This window comes from Schistocerca nitens, chromosome 3 (genome assembly GCF_023898315.1).
Source record: "Schistocerca nitens isolate TAMUIC-IGC-003100 chromosome 3, iqSchNite1.1, whole genome shotgun sequence".
In the NCBI taxonomy this organism is placed as follows: domain Eukaryota; kingdom Metazoa; phylum Arthropoda; class Insecta; order Orthoptera; family Acrididae; genus Schistocerca; species Schistocerca nitens.
The window spans coordinates 344669738-344695794 of NC_064616.1; the positions used below are offsets into that span (position 1 = coordinate 344669738).

At 43.3% G+C, this 26057-nt stretch overlaps 1 protein-coding gene across 1 annotated transcript in view; it reads left to right on the forward strand.

Moving 5' to 3' along the window:
* Positions 1-26057, forward strand: part of LOC126248296 (transforming growth factor-beta-induced protein ig-h3-like) — a 414865-nt gene that overhangs the window by 263664 nt on the left and 125144 nt on the right. Inside the window, exons 4-5 of the mRNA XM_049949161.1 lie at positions 4190-4335; positions 15176-15334. Of these exons, the coding sequence (XP_049805118.1) occupies positions 4190-4335; positions 15176-15334 (305 nt within the window). The remainder of the gene's footprint in view (positions 1-4189; positions 4336-15175; positions 15335-26057) is intronic.

Here is a 26057-nt window from a genome sequence, read left to right on the forward strand (position 1 = left end):
TCCCCCAACTTATACCTCCCGAGGAGATCACGAATGTAAAATTAGAGAGATTCGAGCACGCACGGAGGCTTTCAGACAGTCGTTCTTCCCGCGAAACATACGCGACTGGAACAGAAAAGGGAGGTAATGACAGTGGCACGTAAAGTGTCCTCCGCCACACACCGTTGGGTGACTTGCGGGGTATAAATGTAGATGTAGATGTAGATTTTAATTTTCTAGTTTTCCACAGTCACAGCAAAGATTGAGTTGTTTGGTTTTTTAATCAGTTGCTTTAACTTCAAAATGCAGTATAGTAACGCATACTATAGTGTAATGTCCTGCTTAAAGTAATCTGTTGTCTTTATTTGTTTTTTGCATTTAAGATGTGCGTATGCACTTTACATTTGACGAAGTAGCCGTTTTTAACGCCTGATTTGAAACCAAAAATCTCCAGAAAACGAAAGTTTGAAAATAAGCGTTAATTGTCGTTAGTTATCCCCAAATACGTAACAAACAAAAATAAACATTCCACGTACTTATATATTTCTACGGATATGTAATAAAAATACGTCGTTTTAAACGATAAGTCTCAATGAGGAATGTCGTACTTCGCGATTTTTTATATACAGCGTTTACACATGATTTAGACGGGACCGTTGGTGTTCGTCGTTAAAAGCGATGTCGCTATAAACGGCATCGACTCTATAAAATATGTACAAGAACAAACAGGGAACAATAAGACTGGAAGACCAAGAAGGAATTAAAAAGGGTGTAAGACAGGTATGTAGTCTTTCACCCCTACTGTTCACTCTATACATCGAAGAGTAAAGACGGAAATAAAAGAAAGGGTCAAGAGTGGGACTGAAATTCAAGGTAAAAGGATATCAGTGATAAGATTCGCCGATGACATTGCTATCCTGAGTAAATGTAAGGAAGAATTACAGGATCTGTTGTATGGAATGAACAGCTTAATGAGTACAGAATAGGGATTGAGAATAAATCGAAGAAAAACAAAAGTAGTGAGAAGTAGCAGGAACGAGAACAGAAAGACACTTAACGTCAGAATTAGGGATCACAAAGCAGACGAAGTTAAGGACTTCTGCTTTCTAGGCAGCAAGATAGCCCATGACGTACGGAGTAAGGAGGACATAAAAAACGCACTGGCAAAAAGCGCATTCATGGCCAAGAGAAGTCTACTAGTACCAAACATAGGCCTTAATTTGAGGAAGTAGTTATGGGACTTTACGTCTGGAGCACAACATTGTATAGTAGTGAAAGATGGACTGTGGAAAAACCGTAACGGAAGAGAATCAAAGCATTTGAGATGTGGTGCTACAGAAAAATGTTGAAAATTGGGTGGGCTAGTAAGGTAAGGAAAGAGGAGGTTCTCCGAAGAAACGGTAGGAAAGTAGTATATGGAAAACACTAACAAGAATCTGGGACAGGATGATAGGAAATCTGTTAAGATATCATCAAATAACTTCCATGGTACTAAAGGAAGCTCTAGAGGGTGAAAACTGTAGGGGAAGACAGAGATTGTAATGCATCCTGCAAATAATTGAGGATGTCGGTTACGATTGCAACTCTGAGATGAAATTGTTGACACAGGAGAGGAATTCGTGGTGGGCTGCACCAAACAATCTACATCTACATCTACATTTGCATCTACATACATACTCTGCAAGCCACCGTACGGTGCGTGGCACAGGGTACCCTTATCCTTACTTGTTGTTTCCTTTCCTGTCTACTCGCGGATAGAGCGAGGGAAAATCGACAGGCTAAATGTCTCCATATGTGCTCTGATTTCTCGTATCTTATCTTCATGGTCCTCACTTGAAATTACGTTGGTGGTAGTAGGATGGTTCTGCTGTCAGCTTCAAACGCTGGTTCTCTAAATTTTCTCATTAGCATTCCCAGAAAAGAATGTCGCCTTCCCTCCAGGGATTTTCACTTGAGTTCCCGAAGCATCTTCGTAACACTTGCACGTTGTTCAAACCTACAGGTAACAAATCTAGCAGCCCGCCTCTGAATTGCTTCGATGTCTTCCTTTAATCCGACCTGTCGCCGTTCCTAAACACACGAGCAGTATTCAAGAATAGGTCACACCTATATGCTGTCTCCTTTACAGATGAACCACACTTTCCTAAAATTCTCTCAATAAACTGAAGTCGACCATTCGTCTTCCCTGTCACAATCCTCGCGTGATCGTTCCATTTGATAACGTTGAGAAACTTTACGCCCAGATATTTAAACGACGTGACTGTGTCAGAACATTGCCGGTTTGTTTTTCTTACTCGTCCGCATTAACTTACATTTTTGTACATTTAGAGCCTGCTGCCATTCACCAAACCATCTAGATATTTTGTCTAAGTCGTCTTCTATCATCTTCGACACCTTCCTGCACACCACAGAATCATCAGCAAACAACCGCAGCTTCCTGCCCGGCCTGTCTGCCAGTTCATTTATGTATACAAAAAATAACAACGGTCCTGTCACACATCCCTGGGGCACTCCTGACGATACCCTTGTGTCTGAAGAAGACTTGTGACTTTTAAAAAAATACTGTTCACGAAAAATGAATTACATTTCGTTGCTATCGTTCCTGGTGTATCTCGTATATCACCCAATTTAACATTAAACTTTATTTCTCAATGTGTTTTATACTATGTTGTTAGATTTACGCAGAAGAGTACACCTGCCTAATATCATGTAGGGCCCCGGCGAGCACGCAGAAGAGCCGCAACACGAAGTGGCATGGACTCGACTAATGTCTGAAGTAGTGCTGGAGGGAACTGGCACCACAAATCCTGCTGGGCTGTCTATAAATCCGTAAGATTACGAGGGGGTGGAGATCTCTTCTGAACAGCACGTTGCATGGCATCCCAGATATGCTCAATAATGTTCATGTCTGGGGAGTTTGGTAGCCAGAGCAAGTGTTTAAACTCAGAAGAGTGTTTCTGGAGCCACTCTATAGCAATTCTGGAAGTGTAGGGTGTCGCATAGAATTGCCCAAGTCCGTCGAAATGCACAATGGACACGAATAGATGCATGTGATCAGACAGGAAGCTTACGCACATGTCACCTGTAAGAGACGCATCTAGACGTATCAGAGGTCCAATATCACTGCAACTTCACACGCCCCACGCAATTTCAGAGGCTCCACGAGCTTGAACAGTCCCCTGCTGACATGAGGGGCCATGGATTCATGAGGTTGTCTCCGTACCCGTACACGTCCATCCACTCGATACAATTTGAAACGAGACTCGTCCAACCAGACAACATATTTCCAGTCATGAACAGTCGCCGGCCGCGGTGGCCCTGCGGTTCTAGGCGCTTCAGTCCGGAACTGCGCAACTGCTATGGTCGCAGGTTCAAATCCTGCCTCGGGCATGGATGTGTGTGATGTCCTTAGGTTAGTTATGTTTAAGTAGTTCTGTGTTCTAGGGAACTGATGACTTCAGATATTAAGTCCCATAGTCCTCAGAGCCTTTTGAACCATCAACAGTCTAATGTCGGTGTTGACGGGCCCAGGCGAGGCGTAAAGCTTTGTTTAGTCATCAAGGGTACACGAGTGGGCCTTCGGCTCCGAAAGCCCATATCGATGATATTTCGTTGAATGTTTCGCACGCTGACACTTGTTGATGGCCCAGCACTGAAATCTGCAAGCTATTTGCGGAAAGGTTGGACTTCCGTCACTTTCAACGATTCTCTTCATACGTCGTTAGTCCCGTTCTTGCAGGGTCTTTTTCCGCCGCAGCGATGTCCAAGATTTGGAGTTTTACCGGATTCCTGATATTCACGGAACACTCGTGAAATGATCGTACGGAAAAATCCCCATTTCATCGCTATCTCGGTGATGCTGTGTCCCATCGCTCGTGCGCCGATTATAACACCACGTTCAAACTCACTTAAATAGTGAAGCAGCAGTAACCGATCTAACAACTGCGGCAGACACTTATTGTCTTATATAGGCGCTGCCGACCACAGTGCCGTATTCTGACTGTTTACGTATCTCTGTATTTGAATATGCATGTCTATACAGTTTCCTTGGTGCTTCAGTGTATGTATCTAGAGACTTCATAATTGTTTTAGTGTTATACTTTTGCTTTGCAAGAGTGATTGCAGCCTTGCTCCGGAGCCCCACGGATCATTTGTGAGCCGTGGGCTGGTGTGTGTGGGCAGTAGCCTGAAGCGCTCGTGTTGTGTGCAGTGCGGCCGCTGAAGAACGTGCTGGAGACGGCGCGCGAGCGGGGCGCGGCCAAGTTCGTGAGCTACGTGGAGCAGGCGGGGCTGGCCGACGTGCTCGCCGGCGGGCGCGCCGTCACGCTCTTCGCGCCGCTCGACCACACCTTCGACGTAAGTCGCCGCTGCTCTGCCTCCATTTTGGAATTTTATTTTACCTCTCTACTATAGAGACAATCGTGCGAACGTTTACCTATCATCAGCGTGTCGTCACTGGCTAAGTGGACGGCTTACTGACTATCTGATTGTAACAGTAGCGGTAACTTAAAATATTACTAGATTTCCACTATGCTATATTAGATGCAGCCGCGCGGAGTGGCCGCGCGGTCTAGGGCGCCATGTCACGGACTGCACGGTCCCAGGTTCGAGTCCTTCCTCGGGCATGGGTGTGTGTGTTGTTCTTAGCATAAGTTAGTTTAAGTAGTGCGTAAGTCTAGGGACCGAAGACTTCAGCAGTTTGGTCCCTTAGGAATTCACACACTTTTGGACATTTTGATTAACTGCAGGATAGCAACTTGCATTAACCAATTCGATATAGAAACAGCCAAAGTTGCAAGATTCACTTTTTGTTTAACTGTCGACGAGTTTCAGTTTACATGAAACCATTTTCAAATCATCCTGTTTCGGTTTACCTGAAACCATTTTCAAATCATCCTGCAGGACGGATTTTTTCTGTTTTTTTTTTTTTTTTTTTTTTTTTTTTTTAGTGGATTTCGATTCCCCCAAACGGGGCGGGCTGGCAGCAGCTTAGTACGCTGCTCTTCAGCCTACAGAATTTTTAAAACATAAGAAGATAAGAAACAATAAAAGCAAGCGATAAGACGGTGACGTAAATTGTAAAACGGCGGAAACTTGTGGAAAGTTAAAACATAAAACAAATGGTGGGCGATGATAATAAAATACACAGGAAGCATACAGGGAAAATAGTAGACAGACAATTAAAAAAACACGGCGACAGTCTGGTTTCTGTTCGCAAGAGATATAAAAATCACACCCAGCGACAGTATGATGTCCATTCGCAACACTTCGGAAAAGACGCACAGCACTTAACAATCACTGGAAACACTGCACTAAAAAGTTGGCACAAAGATGACACACCACAGGCAAGGGCAGATGGGGAGGGGCGAGGGGGGGGGGGAACTGGACAGATGAGGGAGGAGGAGAGGAAGAACGAAATGGGGGATCGACAGAGGGAGAGGACTCAGAAGGGGGAGCAGGGCAGACACGAGAGGGAATGGGGAAAGGTGGAGGAAGGAAACGTGAAAGGACTCGGCAGAGAGAGGGTAGGCAGGGAAAAAACAGGATGGAAGGGGGGGGGAGAGGGAGCCTGGGAAAGGACAAAGGAAAGTAGGGGGAATGTGAGGATTAGAGTTGATAGGAGGGATAAATGGAGGGAGAGAGAGAGAGCATCATCTGGGAGGGGGAGTTGACGGAAGCCACCTTGGGAAAGGATATGAAGGGTGTAGAGATGGAGCGTAGGGGGGACAACAGTGAAGGCGCGGCAGAGGGCGGAGGTTGGAGAGAAAAAGAGCAACCAGGGGATGTGGGGGAGGTGTAGAGTATGCGGATATGTTCGAGGAATAGGAGCAGATGGCGGAAAGGAATCAGGTATTAGAGGATCCGCGTGGGGGACGGGGGGCATATACGGAAGACGGGGCGGAATGCGTGGGACGGAATATTAAAATTACAATTTATTCGGTAAACTGTTACAAAAATTATTGAGTGCATTTGACAAGACACAGAATATATCGTACCAGTACATACTTACCAGACAGGCAATACAGTATTTTCCGAAATAGAAAGTAAGCCATGTCAAGATTTTACACATACGTATAACAAAGCAGAGTTTAACAGAAAACGGTGACATAACATGCATATAACAGCTAATATACTACCTCTGCTGCCACAAGGAAATGGAAATGCCGTGTGGCTAGGGCCTCCCGTCGGGTAGACCATTCGCCTGGTGCAAGTCTTTCGAGTTGACGCCACTTCGGCGACTTGCGTGTCGATGGGGATGAAATGATGATGAAAGACACACAACACCCAGTCATCACGAGGCAGAGAAAATCCCTGGCCCCGCCGGGAATCGAACCCGGGACCCCGTGCGCGGGAAGCGAGAACGCTTCCGCAAGACCACGAGCTGCGGACTGCCACAAGGAATTCTCAGGTAGCGGGCGACTTCCTGGGTGTAGGGAATGGCTTTATTACAACTTACATTCGTCAAGGATAAAACAGTTAATGTAATAAAAGTACAAGTAACTACCAGACTTTTAAGCTCTTTGTATTTTTTTCAAAAACAGCGGAAATTTAAATCTTTACTTGTGAAGTGTCATTTAAAATGGTTTTTATAACTATATATTCTGTTAGATTTGTTTCTGGTTAAATATTTTACGATTATCATGTATTTCAAAAAGTGATAGTAATTTTTCGATGTCGTACTACTTTGGTTTCTTTCCACATTATGATGATACATGTCGCTATAGAATACGACTTTTGTTTGTTCGCGTCATATATGGAGCTGCTGTTGTTCACTGTTCATTGGTTTTATATGCCTTGCTGTTCCTGAAAAAAAAATTAGTACGGAAGGCAAATGGAAGCTTATATTTGTTAGGGGGATTATGAGAAATTGCAGTGCAAGTGGCAGACAAACCGCATACAAGCCTCCTATGAGACTTATTCTAAAGTACTGCTTGAATGTTCTGAGCCCTAATCAAGCAGTCCTTTCCGCAGACGTCGAAGGAACGCAGAAAAGCGGTTCTAGCCACGTAAGAGGTCAGTATAGCTCATTAAAAATTTAACAGAGATGTTCTGTAAACCGAAAAGAGAATTTCTGGACGAAACCGGATATTGTTTTCGCGAAACATTGTTGGATAATATTAGAGGACTAGTATTTTACTGTGAGATCAAAGCACGTACTGAGGCGTACGATCATTCTCCCTGTCTCAATAGCTGAGTACAATGGACATGGAGTGGCTAATATTAGTAGGGGTGCCCTTCGCCTTGCATTACAAGGTAGTACCCCAAAGATTCGAGAAGTGTGTCCTACACAAGGCATTCTTTTGGACAACAGAGCAGCTATTGCAAGCAACAACTTTTGCATTTCTTCTGAAATTTGCGTTTTGCCCTTGAGCCTTGCCACTCAAAATATTATCAGGTTCACTGAGCCACCTTATGTGGCCGCCAGATATTGCTTACGGTACGGTCGGCTGTACATCACATTGGAAAACTCTTCTGCAGATATCAGGGGTAGCAGCAGAACAGTAATTGAGGGAAAGAGTGGAGCTGCTTAGTCAAAATTGGTGAATTAGTCTAAAAACACGAAAGCTTCACCATCAATCAAGTAAGGTTTCTTCTAAGGTACATTTTATGTGCCTTAGAACTACAAAAAATTCGCAATAGTGGTCATGTAGCAAGTCTCTGAGGAAGACTACCGCTGTCTCTCTACAGACATTCATTCCTCTCTCATTATGGAAAGAGTTATCGGAACTATATTTCCTCTCTAATTATTTTCTGTGGTACAATCCAAGAAATACAGTAACCAGCCACCCAGACGCTTTTCGGGCTTTCACCCATCTCGAGCTGGCGTAGGCGGCCACACAGCGAATACTGCGCTACAACAGAGCATCAGTGAAGTGTGTATGCTACGCATACAAAGGAGGAAAAGGAGCCATAAATTACAGGACAAAAGGCAGCTGCAAAAAGCTGTCGATGAAAACCTTGTACTGACGGCCCGAAACTACACAAAATGTGGGTGGTTGCTGTATTTCTTCTTACTAACTGAATCCAGTCACGGAACTCTGTTACCATTAACATGGATAAGTACTTATTTACAAAAGTTCGCCACTTCCTTGTTATATTCAGAATAAAAATTTCTTCCAGTATTTTAAGAATGTGTACCTTTCTAAATTTGCTCTTTTCTCCGTAAAGATACCCCACTGCCACTCATAGTATAGAGCGGCAAGTAACAGCCCTTCTCCTAAATGACATATTGGGAAGAGAGTTCCCTGTGGGCTGTGCACCCTCACTAGTATTACAGTCACTATCTGATATCTATGGATAAGATGCCATCCTCCTACTTTGTCTTACTGCAGTTTCTCTGATTCCGCTATTTCTGTGCAGAACACACACTAGATTACAAACGTTTAAATTTATTATGCTGTGATCACTATCAGTCGCATTTGTTACAGCTCTTTGGTAATCTATTCGTGAAGATGCCGCTCGCGAAAGCCAAATCAATATTCGTTATAACGTCTGCACCACAGCAGAATGTTGGAAATGAGCTTGGCAGAAATAGTTTATCAATTTCCAGTGCTCTCTTTTCCATCCCGTGTGCATAGCTGGGCACAAGACAGTTAATTTGTTAATCGTTAATTAACCAAGTTAACTTTTCGGGTAACGGATTAACTTTTAATTTTAGAAAACGTTAACGGACTCTAACTTCCGTTAACTTTCTTTGCGTTCGTTAATCGTTAATTAGGCACCTACTATTTACGACAAAAATGACGCGTTCATCCCACGAAAATCATGTTCTGACAAGTTTGGGTCACGTAGGTGTCTGGCTACGCCGGGGTGAAAGCGATTGATGTAAACAATCGAGTGCGAGCGAGGATGACTGGGTGTTTGCTGTTTATTGTTGTTTGTTTATTGAGTGCGCATTAATAATTAATTACTACTTTTGTTAATGGATTGACTGTGGAAACTAAATCAGGGCATCGCACTCTAGCTCTCACAACCATCTAAAGAGAAGCCTGCTAGAAACACATCTGTAAAAAGTGAAGCCCAGTGTCTAGTAAAAATGTCTCTGGACATAAAGTCAAGAGATTCATGATGCGATATTTCTAGGGGAACAGGTTTTAATAAATGTTTTTATTAAGTATAATTTTCTGTGAGCAAAGATAATTTGTCTCCTAAACGAGCCTCGCTCTCGCATGAAAACTATAACATGTTGATGTTCATGAAGGGAAATATGCACGTTATGTCACATACTATCTGAGTCTCCTGTATTTTGATTCTTCCGTGAATTAAGAAATGGCTCTGGGCACTATGGGACTTAACATCTATGGTCGTCAGTCCCTTAGAACTAAGAACTGCTTAAACCTAACTAACCTAAGGACATCACACAACACCCAGTCATCACGAGGCAGAGAAAATCCCGGACCCTGCCGGGAATCGAACCCGGGAACCCGGGCGTGGGAAGCGAGAACGCTACCGCACGACCACGAGCTGCGGACCGCGAATTAACATTGATAACTAAATAATCATAAACTAAATGATTAAATCATTAAATTGTATTTTTATGTGCCTTCGATGTACTATCCACTTTCAAATCAAAACATTTTTATTCAAGCAACGGTAATACGTTTGATTCACTTGCTCATTTCACTACATCCAGATCATAAAGTTTCCTATTACAAGTTGACGATTAATGATTAACTTCTGATAAATCTCCTGTAAAGTAACGCTTTAACGTTCAGCGAAGTTAACTTTTTTAATAACGGATTAACGATTAGCGAGGTTAACTTTTCAATTGTCTGTGTGTTACTGTTCCATACAGGGAATGGTTCAAATGGCTCTGAGCACTATGCGACTTAACTTCTGAGGTCATCAGTCGCCTAGAACTTAGAACTAATTAAACCTAACTAACCTAAGGACATCACACACATCCATGCCCGAGGCAGGGTTCGAACCTGCGACCGTAGCGGTCACGCGGTTCTAGACTGAAGCGCCTAGAACCGCACGGCCACACCGGCCGGCCCCATACAGGGAGTTTGGATTCAGTGTGCACGATTTCATATATACTCATGTAAGTGCTGTTAAGCTTAATGTAGTGAACTTTTGTGATATCCAACGTTTAACAAAATGTTACCGACAAACGTCGAGGGGTTGCATCGAAAGTCTTGAAGAACAGATTGAGGACAATAACCCATTCCGAAATACATTGCGCCACGCAGCAATGTGAAATTTGGCTCAAAGGTGTCTACCAATTTCTTCTGCAATGGTGCAAAAGTGTGGCTCCCTGCGACGCCACCAGTGGGCTCGGCGAGGTGTCGACACATGCATAAAGGGAGACCAGAACTCAGAAGTTCATGTGAGATGTAAGGTGGGTCAGTGGGATCCCAGTGGCATCAAATTTCATAACATTTTACCCAATCCCTGCCTGAACGCGTCACACGCTGGACGGTCGTCACTCAGACCCCCCTCCCCCCTAACCACATCTCACGCCTTCTCTTGACGTCTCTACGATGGTGGTCGAAAACGAGACGCCCAGCGTTGAAATCTCGTAGTTTGCTTGTGGGACGCCAAGGATAACAATTCAGAGTCAACGCCGCTCAGAGTCGACCCTAAAAGGCTTCAGGAGGTGGCATTGCGAGGAATGGTTTTGAACTGTCCCAAGTAGTTCCACCCCGTATTCAAAATGGTTCAAATGGCTCTAAGCACTATGCGACAACATCTGAGGTCATCAAAAATGGTTCAAATGGCTCTGAGCACTATGCGACTTAACTTCTGAGGTCATCAGTCGCCTAGAACTTAGAACTAATTAAACCTAACTAACCTAAAGACATCACACACATCCATGCCCGAGGCAGGATTCGAACCTGCGACCGTAGCGGTCACGCAGTTCCAGACTGAAGCGCCTTTAACCGCACGGCCACATCGGCCGGCTCTGAGGTCATCAATCCCATAGACTTAAAACTACTTAAACCTAAGGACACCACACACATCCACGCCCGAGGCAGGATTCGAGCCTGCGATCGTAGCAGCAGCGCGGTTCCGGACTGAAGCGCCTAGAACCGCTCTACCACAGCGGCCGGCTACACCCTGTATTCTATAGCTAAAATCGCCCTATGGTGTCAGAGAAGGGATGAATTGGGATGGGGATGGGGTGAGTCAAAGGCTTTCAAGAATCTCGTTTTGTTGCACATCGCACTAAAAACTGTTGTTTTCCTCGACGAAATGTGTGTAAAATGAAGGCCCCAAAGGAAGGGGTGGATTCGTTGACACTCTTTTTGTCACCTTCTGAGGCCCTCTCGTTACCAGTTCCGAGTGGCGATGTGTATGAAACGTTTTTCTCGGCCACCCATAAGAAAACGGTGTGATTTCAACGCTTGACGTTGCGCTTCTGACCTACACCGCAGAGGCGTCCAGAGAAGGTGTGAGGTGTGGTGACGGCCTTCCATCGTGTGACACATTCACGGTGGCGTTGGACAGAATTGTGATGAAATTTTGTGCCAATATGACCTGCTAACTCACCTTTCGCCTCACATGAAAGTCTGAGCTCTGTTCTTTTCCTTGCGTGTGTCGACACCTCGCTTTTTGGTGCATCGCCTAGCCACGTGGTGACGCTTTCTCACCTATTACAGAGGAAAGCTGTAGGCACCTTTGAGCCGAGTTTCACATTTCTGCTTCACAATGGGGGGAAATTACTCGCTTAAAAATATTACACTTTAATTCTTTTCCGAAGTGTATTTATGCGCCAACAGTACAGAGTGTCGAAGATATAGGGCCATCCTTTTGGCAGCAAACGTGCGTTTGTTCCCTGATTGACCGAAAGCTGAAAGTCTGTCAGTGGGTGATGATGATGTTTGGTTTGTGGGGCGCTCAACTGCGCTGTCATCAGCGCCCGTACAAAGTCCCAATTTTTTTTCACAGTCCAACTTTTTACGCAGTCCAGTCTACCCACTGTGACGAATTGTAGGGAAGCAGCCTACTCACGCCGTAATAAATTCACATCAGTCTTTCCATTGTGTGCCAGCCAGTCCGTTGTAACTAGCTCTGACGTCATACGAGGGCGGTTCAGAAAGTAACCTCCGATTGGTCACAGTGCGGGTTGTGGGGGGAGTAGCGACGCCATCTGTGCGTTCACGCACTCAACAGGTCAGTCGGCATCAAGCCGTGGTCGAGTGAACGTCGTACCTGCGCTAGTTTAGTTTTTGTGGCAGTTTGAAATGTGTGCTGCAATAGAAAACCCCGCCAAATGTGAAGTGCGTGCTGTCATAAGGTTTTTTACAGCCAAAGGATATTCTGCAGCAGCTATTCATCGTGAGCTTTGTGCCGTGTACGGACCAAGAGTTATGAGTGAAGGAGTTGTCCGTGAATGGGTATGTTTATTTAAAAGTGGACGAGAAAACGTTCATGATGAAGAGAGGAGTGGTAGACCATCATTGGTGACTGACGAACTCGTTCAGACAGTTGATGCAAAAGTTCGTGAAAATCGACGTTTCTCAATGTCGGAGTTGTCTACTGGTTTTCCACAGATTTCTAAGACTCTCTTGTACGAGATAGTGACAGCAAGATTGGGTTACCGTAAGTTCTGTGCACGATGGGTGCCCAAAATTCTTACCAACCACCACAAAACTCAAAGAATGGCCTCTGCATTAGACTTTCTGTCACGTTATGAGGACGAAGGAGAACCATTGTTAAACAGAATCGTGACCGGTGACGAAACCTGGATTAAGTACGTGAACCCTGAGACAAAAGAACAATCAAAGATGTGGGCACATTCAAATTCGCCTACCAAACCAAGAAAAGACTCGCAAGCTTTTTCTGCCAGAAAACTGATGGCAACGGTGTTTTGGGATGCCAAAGGGGTGTTGTTGGTTGAATTCATGGAACGTGGTACGACCATTAATCAAGACGTGTACTGTGAAACAATAAAAAAGTTACGACGGGCTATACAGAACAAACGCCGTGGTATGCTGACTTCCGGTATCGTTTTTTTGCACGATAACGCCCGTCCTCACTCTGCTCGCAGAACAACGGCCCTTCTTGAGTCCTTCAAGTGGGACGTTATCAACCATCCACCTTACAGCCCAGACCTGGCGCCAAGTGATTATCACCTCTTCATGCATTTGAAGAAATGGTTCGGGTCACAGCGGTTTGATGACGACGAAGAGCTCAAAGATGCGGTCACAGGCTGGCTCCAGGCACAAGCGGGTGATTTTTATGCAGAAGGAATTTCAAAGCTTGTGAAGAGAGACGATAAGTGCCTCAATCGCTATGGAGACTATGTAGAAAAATAGTGCAAAGATGTAGTTGTAAGATGTATATATTAAAATATTTTTATTTAACTTGGTGTATTTTTTTAAATCAACCGGAGGTTACTTTCTGAACGGCCCTCGTAAATGTTGCGCAATACTTTAAAAATCAAGCAAATAACCTAAAACATTTCTAGCATGTCAGGAGTAATACTAAATTAATGTGTGTTGAATGTCAGTTCGATAACTTTAGCCATTTTCGAAATTTGGACGTTTTTCTGTAAAAATCATTGGCGCAACAGAAAAGAGCTAGAAAGTTAAAAATTTATATTTAGATTCATCTTTCATAATAATTTAATAAAAACAGTACTTTGGATTTCACAAATTAAAATTTTAGTGGAAATTCATGTTTTTCTGGTTTTCGTCTTAAAACTTCTGGAAGCAAGATAGATTAAGTAGGCTAATAAATAAGGCTAGAATGTTTATATTTAAGTAGAATGGAGATCCGCTATCACCATAAAGAGGTGAGAAGTTTCATTTGAATACCTATAAAACTATAGCGATAGCGTATCTCCAAAGGGCCAGTTCAGAGCTCGTCTACTGCGTGCAGTGTAATTAAATTAATTCTCTCGCCCAAAATATTTAACTTAGCCACATCAAACTTTTATTATGATTACTTACCTGCGTGCTGAATGCACATTTAAATTAAGAGCTTCATCGGCCATCAGCAAGAGAAGCTATGATTTATTAGATAACTTAATGTGGTGCATTACTAGCCCAGCGGCTAGTCGGGAGAACCGATTTGATCAGGCATTCCCTCAGCCGTCCGCACCGCGGCTTTATATATAAGAACTCTGCGCGAGGAAGCAAGGCCCCAGTTCTCTCCAGACGCTGAACAGCATGCCATCTGTGTCGGGAGTCGCGTCGCGTCGGTATCATTGCTACAAACAGCCTCGGATGCCGTATTAAGTTACTCGAGATACGCGTAACCATGAAATCATTTTCAAGTGAAGTGTTAATTCTGGGATGGTTTTCATTATCTAGCTTCAGTTTGCGTATTGTCGTATTTTCACGTGCCGCCACGGGACAAACATTCTACCATCATTTAGCGTGGCGTTTGATGAACCTAATCATCAAATTATGGCTAGCATTCATTTAAATATTCAATTTGGACAATTATAGTTGCATCAGCGCATTAGACTCTGAACTGCTCTGTTAGTTAGGTTGTGTGGATTCTTTTGTTTTTCATCTGTGACTTTCAGAATATACTCAACTATTTTAGAATATCGTTTTTGATTATAAATCCCGGACAATCTCCTAATTCCTCAGAGCTATAAGCTGTAACTATAAGTGTATTCTCAGATGAAGTGGGCACTAGGAGTTCTAATTACAGGCTTCACGTTTTGCTAATCACTTTCTGGTAGCCAATATTGTAGTTAGAGAGCCAGTGTTGAGAACGGCAAACAACAGCAAAAATAATAGGAACATTTTTAAGAACAATAATTTCACCCGCCGCCGCACATATGGTTAATCGGCCGGGAAGTGTTTCTACATTCTACAAACACTTATATAACAACATAATTCCATCCGCCGCCCCACAGAATGATGATGTGGAAATGATGAGAACAACACAAACACCCAGTCCTCACGCAGAGAAAATCCCCAACCCGGCCGGGAATCGAACCCGGGACCCCATGATCCAGAGGCAGCAACGCTAGCCACTATACCACGAGCTACGGACTCTGTCAGTGGGCCTGACAGCATTCAGCACGTCGGATTGCATCGAATGCATCCACGCGTGCCACAGCATTGCTGAGACGGCCAAGCCCAATCAGTCAGCGTACAAACTCTCGTTTTCAGCCGTAACAGTGGCATAGCGGAATGTTTTTGCCCTAAATCTTCGACGATCTGTAGAGTCGTTTCTGTTACTCCTCGAAGATTTGTTACAGGGTGTATGATGTACGGCGACTGTTACACAGGAACTGTCCCGGGAGGAGCGCGCGCGCCTGACGGACCAGTCGCTGCTGCTGTACCACATGGTGTCCGGACGCGTGCCGTCGCAGCACTTCCGGGCCGACCTGCTGCTCGAGTCGCGCTACACCGGACATCACCTGCGCGTCAACAAGTACGCCAGCGGGGTGAGCACTCTGACACAATCTATCTTCCATGTCCGTGAGTTACTACTTCTGTTGCACACAAAATGTGTCATACACGAGATCTTTGGGTACGTTTACTCTGCAGCCTCGCTGACCGTTGTTAAACATCGCATCTCGCTGCTCCCCGGGAGTCTTCGGCATCGCTATTTGAATGGATTTCTTGTACTGATGTGAAACGAAAACTATATTTTCTACGTCATTTGATGAGAGTAACAGTCGCTTGGCAAGAGAAAGGAAAGTAGGTGTGGGTGGTCCCTTCGAATGCAGGATGTATTTTGTTGTGGTCTTCAGTCCTGAGACTGGTTTGATGCAGCTCTCCATGCTACTCTATCCTGAGCAAGCTTCTTCATCTCCCAGTACCTACTGCAACCTACATCCTTCTGAATCTGCTTGATGTATTCATCTCTTGGTCTCCCTCTACGATTTTTACCCTCCACACTGCCCTCCAATACTAAATTGGTGATCCCTTGATGCCTCAGAACATGTCCTACCAACCGATCCCTTCTTCTAGTCAAGTTGTGCCACAAACTTCTCTTCTCCCCAATCCTCTTCAATACCTCCTCATTAGTTATGTGATCTACCCATCTAATCTTCAGCATTCTTCTGTAGCACCACATTTCGAAAGCTTCTATTCTATTCTTGTCCAAACTATTTATCGTCCACGTTTCACTTCCGTACATGGCTACACTCCATACAAATACTTTCAGAAACGACTTCCTGACACTTAAATCTATACTCGATGTTAACAAATTTCTCTTCTTCAGAAACGCTTTCCTTGCCATTGCCAGTCTACATTTTATATCTTCTCTACTTATCTTAGAAGTAGTCATTTTGCTCCCCAAATAGCAAAACTCCTTTACTACTTTAAGTGTTTCATTTCCTAATCTAATTGTGTCAGCATCACCCGACTTAATTCGACTACATTCTATTATCCTCGTTTTGCTTTTGTTGATGTTCATCTTATATCCTCCCTTCAAGACACTATCCATTCCGTTCAACTGCTCTTCCAAGTCCTTTGCTGTCTCTGGCAGAATTACAACGTCATCGGCGAACCTCAAAGTTTTTATTTCTTCTCCATGGATTTTAATTCCTACTCCGAATTTTTCTTTTATTTCCTTCACTGCTTGCTCAATATACAGATTGAATAACATCGGGGAGAGGCTACAACCCTGTCTCACTCCCTTCCCAACCACTGCTTCCCTTTCATGTCCCTCGACTCTTATAACTGCCATCTGGTTTCTGTACAAATTGTAAATAGCCTTTCGCTCCCTGTATTTTACCCCTGCCACCTTCAGAATTTGAAAGAGAGTATTCCAGTCAACACTGTCAAAAGCTTTCTCTAAGTCTACAAATGCTAGAAACGTAGGTTTGGCTTTCCTTAATCTAGCTTCTAAGATAAGTCGTAGGGTTAGTATTGCTTCACGTGTTCCAATATTTTTACGGAATCCAAACTGATCTTCCCCGAGGTCGGCTTCTACTAGTTTTTCCATTCGTCTGTAAAGAATTCGCGTTAGTATTTTGCAGCAGTGACTTATTAAACTGATAGTTCGGTAATTTTCACATCTGTCAACACCTGTTTTTTTTTTTGGGGATTGGAATTATTACATTCTTCTTGAAGTGTGAGGGTATTTCACCTGTCTCATACGTCTTGCTCACCAGATGGTAGAGTTTTGTCAGGACTGGCTCTCCCAAGGCTGTCAGTAGTTCTAATGGAATGTTGTCTACCCCCGGGGCCTTGTTTCGACTCAGGTCTTTCAGTGCTCTGTCAAACTCTTCACGCAGAATCATATCTCCCATTTCATCTCCATCTACGTCCTCTTCCATTTCCATAATATTGTCCTTAAGTACATCGCCCTTGTATAGACCCTCTATATACTCCTTCCACCTTTCTGCTTTCCCTTCTTTGCTTAGAACTGGGTTTCCATCTGAGCTCTTGATATTTATACAGGTGGTTTTTTTTTCCAAAAGTCTCTTTAATTTTCCTGTAGGCAGTATATATCTTACCCCTAGTGAGATAAGCCTCTACATCCTTACATTTGTCCTCTAGCCATGCCTGCTTAGCCATTTTGCACTTCCTGTCGATCTCATTTTTGAGACGTTTGTATTCCTTTTTGCCTGCTTCATTTACTGCGTTTTTATATTTTCTCCTTTCATCAATTAAATTCAATATTTCTTCTGTTACCAAGTATTTCTACTAGCACTCGTCTTTTTACCTACTTGATCCTCTGCTGCCTTCACTATTTCATCCCTCAGAGCTACCCATCCTTCTTCTACTGTATTTCTTTCCCCCATTCCTGTCAACTGTTCCCTTATGCTCTCCCTGAAACTCTGTACAACCTCTGGTTCTTTCAGTTTATCCAGGTCCCATCTCCTTAAATTCCCACCTTTTTGCAGTTTCTTCAGTTTTAATCTACGCAAGATGTATACACTGTGTAGAAACTTTCATTAGTTCTATTCACAGCTCAAAAATTCTCTAGAGAATTTTTTCAGGTCCGAATGTCGAATCCAATTTTCTATTTCATTGAAGGTTGAATAACACTTAGGCTGTTTTGAGCTTGTGTACTTACGAACCAAACATTCTGGGCTAAGATACAACGCACTTATATACGATCTTTAATTGTGGTATTGTCTTTGGAATTGTCAAACAGGTCTTTTGACTTTTTGTTCTGTAAAACTGTTCTTCAACATAATAAAACACATTTTATGGTTTGTCAGTACCTTGTATGACAACAATTAGAATTATTTAGGATACACATTATTACAAATTTACAATTTTTTGGAATTTGTTGTGAACAGTTGCACTGGACATTAATTGATGGTCGTACAACAGCGGTTTTCTTTGGCGGTTACATTTTGTTATTATAAAATTGTGCATTAATATATAGCAAATATTACATTGTTACAGTTAAGTAACAGTTAGGAATGTAAACACATAAGGGATATTACATTATATTGGGGTGTGAATTTCTTTACTATTGGGACACTTTGTCGTTAGTAGCAGGTTTACTTTATTGTGTAAAGTTTAAGAGTGTTGATGTGCTCAGTTGCAATTGCTCATTTAGGACCTGCTGGGGATTTAGGGCAAAGTGTTTGTTAATTTCAAGTGCTTCAAGTAAGCTGAGTTTTCTGCCTTTGTTGGCTATAAGTAGCATTTCTGTGTGTGTTAGATATTTGTGGGATTCTTTAAGCACATGTTCAGCAAAGGTGGAGTCTGATCTCTAGCTGCGTTCATGTTCAGTCAGCCTTGTTGATATGGCCCGGCCCGTTTGACCAATGTACAGTTTATTGCAGTCAGTGCAGGTTATTTTGTGGACCCCACTGTTGCTTAGTTCATCTGTTTTTTCCTTGCTGTTGAACAGGAGATTAGCTGTAGTACCTCTTACATAAAATGATGTTTTATAGTTTTGGGCTTTCAGTGTTTTGGCTGGTTTGTCTGATAGCTTACCTAGATTTTCTATTTTATTTTAAATATTTCTGAACTATAAACAGACATATGAGATGAAACCCAACATTACTAATACAAATTTTATGCAAGACACATTAGTAGGCTTACTCACTCTGAGGTATAATTTTGTAACATCTTCTTGGACATCTGCTTCATGACCTACAACTGCTAGTTGTATATTTTAATCCTGATGTTTTACCAAATAAAATTGTACATTATGAAGCTGCGGTGATCTGCATATCTCTTGTCTCAAATAACTTTGTATTTAGAAAAGGCCGCGCGGAGTGGCCTCGCGGTTTAAGGCGCCATGTGATGGATTGCGCGGCCCCTACCGCCGGAGGTTCGAGTCCTCCCTCGGGCATGGCTGCGTGTGCTGTTCTTAGCATAAGTTAGTTTAAGTTCGTTTAAGTAGAGTGTAAATCTATGGACCGACGACCTCAGCAGTTTGGTCCCTTAGGAATTTATACACACCCATTCAGAAAGGACTGCAACAAATGCCTGTTCAAAATTATTACTTGCAGTTCCCACTCTTGAACTTATCTATTTAGGTCAAATTGACTCCATATTTTAAGATTTCAGAAGGCTTTTGACACTGTCCGCCACAAGCGACTTTTACTCAGACTGCATCTGCTTAGTTGTGTGACTGGATTCGTAATTTCCTGTCAGAAAGATCACTGTTCGTATTAACTAACGGGAAGCCATCGAGTAAAACAGAAGAAATACCTGGCATTCCCCGAGAAAGCGTGGCAGGACCTCTGCTGTTCCCGACATACGTAAACGATATAGGAGACAATCTGAGCAGCCCTATTATAGAGTTTGCAGATGTGCTGTCATTTACCGTCTTGCAAAGTCATCAAATGACCAAAACCAATTGCAATATATTTAGACAAGATATCTGTATGGTGCGAAAAGTGGCAATTGATTCTAGATAATGAACCACGTGAGTCATCCACACTAATTCTACAAGGAATCCGATAAATTTTGGTTGCGCTATAAACCACACAATTCTAAACGCTGTCAGATTAGCTAAATACCTAGGGATAACAATGATTAATAACATTTAAAAAAAGGTTCAAATGACTCTGAACACTATGGGACTTAACTTCTGAGATCATCAGTCCCCTAGAACTTAGAACTACTTAAACCTAGCTAACCTAAGGACATCATACACATCCATGCCCGAGGGAGGATTCGAACCTGCGACCGTAGCGGTCGCGCGATTCCAGACTGTAGCACCTAGAACTGCTCAGCCATTCCGGCCGGCCATGAATAACTTAAAATGGAATGATCACACTGATAATGTTGTGGGGAAGGCGAACCAAAGACTGCGTTTTATTGGCAGAACACTTAGAAGATGCAACAAATACACTAAACAGACTACCTACGCTACGCTCCTCCACCTTGTGCTAAATTGATTGGTTGGTTGAGTTGGGAGAGGGAACCAATCACCGAGGTCATCGCTCCCATCGGGTTAGAGAAGGATGGGGAAGAAAGTCGGCCGTGCCCTTTAATAGAAACCACCCCGGCATTTGCTTAAAAGGATTTACGGAAATCACGGAAAGCCTAAATCTGGATCCGGATGCAGGTTTAAACCATTGTCCTCCGGAATGCCAGTCCATTCTACTAACAACTGCGCCCCCTCGCTCTTTCATCTGCTCGATAGAGAAATAATTAAAATCACTCAAAAGAGGAAAGGCCGCTGGACCTGATGGGATACCAGTTGGATTTTACACAGAGTACGCGAAGGAACTTGCCCCCCTTCTTGCAGCGGTGTACCGTAGGTCTCTAGAAGAGCGTAGCGCTCCAAAGGATTGGAAAACACAGCTCATCCTCGTTTTCAAGAAGGGACGTCGAACAGGTGTGCAGAACTATAGACCTATATCTCCAGCGTCGATCAGTTGTAGAATTTTGGAACACGTATTATGTTCGGGTATAATGACTTTTCTGGAGACTAGAAATCTACTCTGTAGGAATGAGCATGTGTTTCGAAAAAGACGATCGTGTGAAACGCAGCTCGCGCTATTTGTCCACGAGACTCAGAGGGCCATAGACACGGGTTCCCAGGTAGCTGCCCTGTTTCTTGACTTCCGCAAGGCGTTCGATACAGTTCCCCACAATCGTTTAATGAACAAAGTAAGAGCATATGGACTATCAGACCAATTGTGTGATTGGATTGAAGAGTTCCTACATAACAGAACGCAGCATGTCATTCTCAATGGAGAGAAGTCTTCCGAAGTAAGAGTGATTTCAGGTGTGCCGCAATGGAGTGTCGTAGGACCGTTGCTATTCACAATATACATAAATAACCTTGTGGATGTTGTAGTATATCGAGAGGTTGTAACAATGGACAATTGTACTGAAATGCAGGAGGATCTGCAACGAATTGACGCATGGTGCAGGGAATGGCAATTGATTCTCAATATAGACAAGTGTAATGTGTTGCGAATACATAGAAAGAAAGATCCCTTACCATTTAGCTACAATATAGCAGTTAAATCCATAAATTATCTGGGAGTACGCATTAGGAGTGATTTAAAATGGAATGATCATATAAAGTTGATCGTCAGTAAAGCAGATGCCAGACTGAGATTCATTGGAAGAACCCTAAGGAAATGCAATCCGAAAACAAAGGAAGTAGGTTACAGTATGCTTATTCGCCCACTGCTTGAATACTGCTCAGCAGTGTGGGATCCGAACCAGATAGGGTTGATAGAAGAGATAGAGAAGATGAAACGGAGAGCAGCGCGCTTCGTTACAGGATCATTTAGTAATCGCGAAAGCGTTACGGAGATGATAGATAAACTCGAGTGGAAGACCCTGCAGGAGAGACGCTCAGTATCTCGGTACGGGCTTTTATTGAAGTTTCGAGAACATACCTTCACCGAGGAGTCAAGCAGTATATTGCTCCCTCCTACTTATATCTCGCGAAGAGACCATGAGGATAAAATCAGAGAGATTAGAGCCCACTCAGAGGCATACCGACAATTCTTCTTTCCACGAACAATACGAGACTGGAATAGAAGGGAGAACCGGTAGAGGTACTCAAGGTACCCTCCGCCACACACCATCAGGTGGCTTGCGGAGTATGGATGTAGATGCAGATGTAGATGTAGATGTAGGTGTAGACATAACTGGACACGAGACGATTAACCTGTTAATCGTTAATTAACGAGGTTAACTTTTCGAGTAACTGATTCTTTAACTTTCGTTAACTTAATTGTGTCCGTTAATCGTTAATTAGGTACCTATTATTTACGATAAAAATGACGCCGCACCGCCCACAGAAATCATGTTCTGAGGAACTGGGGTCATGTAGGTATGTAGCCACGCCAAGGTGCACGTGACTGATGTAAACAATCGAGTACGAGCGAGAATAACTAGGTGTTAGCTGTTTATTGCTAAGTTCGCCTTAAGCAGGCTACTACTTTTATTATTGGACTGACTGTGGAAACTAAACCATGGAATCGGATTCTAGCTCCAGAACTAATAAAAATTCGTACCCGCATTTAACTGATCACTTTAAATTCATGAATTCGTGGTGTCTGTTCTTTCGGACACATCCGAAAGAACAGACACCATGAGGAATCTGCAGCTGTAATACATGTTTTGTAATTGAAGGTGGAAGGAGGAGAAAGAAAAGGAGCTTATGATCTCAGCTGTTTTGGGACTTTATGCGGAATCAGCAGCGACGAGTGAAAATGTTTGCTGGACTGGGACGCGAACCCGGGATCTCCTGCTTACTGGGCAGTTGCGTTAACCACTGCACGACCCGGATACTAGGCGGATTTTGGGAAAGATTAATTTGTCCAGGACTGCTGGTTTCTCCAACACTCATTGCTAAGTGAGTTCTAGAAGTCCCACGAGAAAGCCTCACCTTATATAAATACTGTAAGTGGGAGCAGGAATGGCCAATGAAAATTCCTACATTTCTTTCACTCCCGATATGTATTAACTGGTAGGCGAGAATTTAAAATAATTTCTTCGAGAGATCTGTAGCTCCGTGAAACCCGCGAGTCGGCTGCAAGCCCTCGTGAGATGGAGGCGGCACGTCGTGGGCTCTCGGCGCCTGAGTTTGTGTTGAAAGTGGTTCTTATTCTTCTGGAAGTCGTTCGTTATCAACGAAGTTACTTTTCCCGCACGGAAAGCCTACAGAGGATTCGAAAGTGCGTTCCTATATACGGACGTCGAATTCTGCTTAGGTAGTTTTTTGTTTTTCTAGTCAGGTGTTTAGATTATTAATCGTCGATTTGTTCGGCAAAAAGAGGCCTCAAGGTAGTGCGTGGAGCCATTAGCTAGTTGGAGGTGGTGGTGGATAAAAATGACGGTGTTGGCTAGGGTTAACTGATAACGAAAAAATTTTATTTGTTGAAGTGCCAATTTCAGAGGGGGGTTTTGGTGTGACTCTTTCCCTCTTGAATTTGAGCTGCTGCGAGCTAAATGCACCTGTAAGACTCAATGGACTTGTTTCACCATCATCGGGGCATGCTAGTGACGTGCGAGCAGCGGGGATACAGCGTAAACGTACGCTTTCTGTATTTTGTTCGTGACGGGGCCATGTTGGCTAAGTTAGGCACCTGGAACAAGGTATCCATAGTCATATAAACACACTCATTTGACAGACAACCGTGTCAAGTGAGTGTTGTATATGCCTGAATTCGAGCAAAACTGTAGCCTCAAGGACCAACCGCTTTCGTCAGCGAAGTGTGAATCACGAGGTTTCTTATAGCTTGAAATTATGACAGTCGCCGATATGAGATAGCACCCATAAAAATCAGATATGGAATACAGAAACAACCATCCCTCACAATGACATAACACGTCTAGGATCACTGAGATTAGTATTTTAATGATAGTTCTGACTTGAACGAAATAAGACTGACTTTGAGAGTAACCTACTCTTATCGTAATTTCACCATCGTCTCTTCTACATCTACATCCATACTCGTCAAGCCATCTCACGGAGTGCTGCGGAGGATACCTCGTGTACCTATATCGGTTCTCCCTTTTATCCCAGTCTCGTATTGTTCGTGGAAAGAAAGATTGTCGGTATGCCTCTGTGTGGGCTCTAATCTCTCTGATTTTATCCTCATGGTCTCTTCGCGAGATATACGTAGGAGGCAGCAATATACTGCTTGTCTGCTCTGTGAAGGTATGTTCTCGAAACACCAACAAAAGCCCGTACCGAGCTACTGTGTGTCTCTCTTGCAGAGGCTTCCAGTGGAGTGTATCTGTCATCTTTCGCTATTACTAAATGATCCTGTAACGAAGAGCGCTGCTCTCCGTTGGATCTTCTCTATCTCTTCTATCAACCCTATCTGGTACGGATCCCACACCTGTGAGCAGTATCCAAGCAGTGGGCGAACAAGTGTACTGTAACCTACTTCGCCGGCCCAGTGACCGAGTGGTTCTAGGCGCTACAGTCTGGAATCGCGCGACCGCTACGGTCGCAGGTTCGAATCCTGCCCCGGGCATGGATGTGTGTGATGTCCTTAGGTTAGTTAGGTTTAAGTAGTTCTAAGTTCTAGGGGGCTGATGAACTCAGAAGTTAAGTCCCATAGTGCTCAGAGCCATTTGAACCATTTTGTAACCTACTTCCTTTGTTTTCGGACTGCATTTCCTTAGGATTCTTCCAATGAATCTCAGTCTCGCATTTGCTTTACCGACGATTAATTTGATATGGTCATTCCATTTTATATCACTTCTAATGCCTACTCCCAGATAATTTATGGAAGTAACTGCTTCCAGTTGCTGACATGCTATATTTTAGCTAAATGATAAAGGATCTTTCTTTCTATGTATTTGCAACACATTACACTTGTCTACATTGAGATTCAATTGCCATTCCCTGCACCATGCGTCAATTCGTTGCAGATCCTCCTGCATTTCAGTACAATTTTCCATTGTTACAAACTCTCGATATACTACAGCATCATCTGCAAAAATCCTCAGTGAACTTCCGATGTTATCCACAAGGTCATTTATATATATTGTGAATAGCAACGGTCCTACGATACTCCCCTGCGGCACACCTGAAATCACTCTTACTTCGGAAGATGTCTCTCCATTGAGAATGACATGCTGCGTTCTGTTATCTAGGGAACCTTCAATCCAATCACACAATTGGTCTGATAGTCCATATGCTCTTACTTTGTTCATTAAACGACTGTGGGGAACTGTATCGAACGCCTTGCGGAAGTCAAGAAACACGGCATCTACCTGTGAATCCGTGTCTATGGCCCTCTGAGTCTCGTGGACGAATAGCGCGAGCTGGGTTTCACACGACCGTCTTTTTCGAAACACATGCTCATTCCTACAGAGCAGATTTCTAGTCTCCAGGAAAGTCATTATACTCGAACATAATACGTGTTCCAAAATTCTACAACTGATCGACGTTAGAGATATAGGTCTATAGTTCTGCACATCTGTTCGACGTCCCTTCTTGAAAACGGGGATGACCTGTGCCCTTTTCCAATCTTTTGGAACGCTACGCTCTTCTAGAGACCTACGGTACACCGCTACAAGAAGGGGGCAAGTTCCTTCGCGTAGTCTGTGTAAAATGGAACTGGTATCTCATCAGGTCCAGCGGCCTTTCCTCTTTTGAGCGATTTTAACTGTTTTTATATACCTCCGTCATCTATTTCGATGTCTACCATTTTGTCATCTGTGTGACAATCTAGAAAAGGAACTAAAGTGCAGTCTTCCTCTGTGAAACAGCTTTGGAAAAAGACATTTATTATTTCAGCCTTTAGTCTGTCATCCTCTGTTTCAGTACCATTTTGGTCACAGACTGTCTGGACATTTTGTTTTGATCCCCATACCGCATTGTCATTAGACCAAAATTTCATAGGATTTTCTGCCAAGTCAGTACATAGAACTTTACTTTCGAATTCGTTGAACGCCTCTCGCAAAGCCCTCCTCACACTACATTTCGCTTCTCGTAATTTTTGTTTGTCTGCAAGGCTTTGGCTATGTTTATGTTTGCTGTGAAGTTGCCTTTGCTTCCGTAGCAGTTTTCTAACTCGGTTGTTGTACCACAGTGGCTCTTTTCCACCTCTTACGATCTTGTTTGGCACATACTCATCTAATGCATATTGTACGATGGTTTTGAACTTTGTCCACTGATCCTCAAAACTATCTGTACTTGAGATAAAACTTTTGTGTTGAACCGTCAAGTACTCTGAAATCTGGTTTTTGTCACTTTTGCTAAACAAAAAAATCTTCCTACCGTTTTTAATATTTCTATTTACGGCTGAAATCACC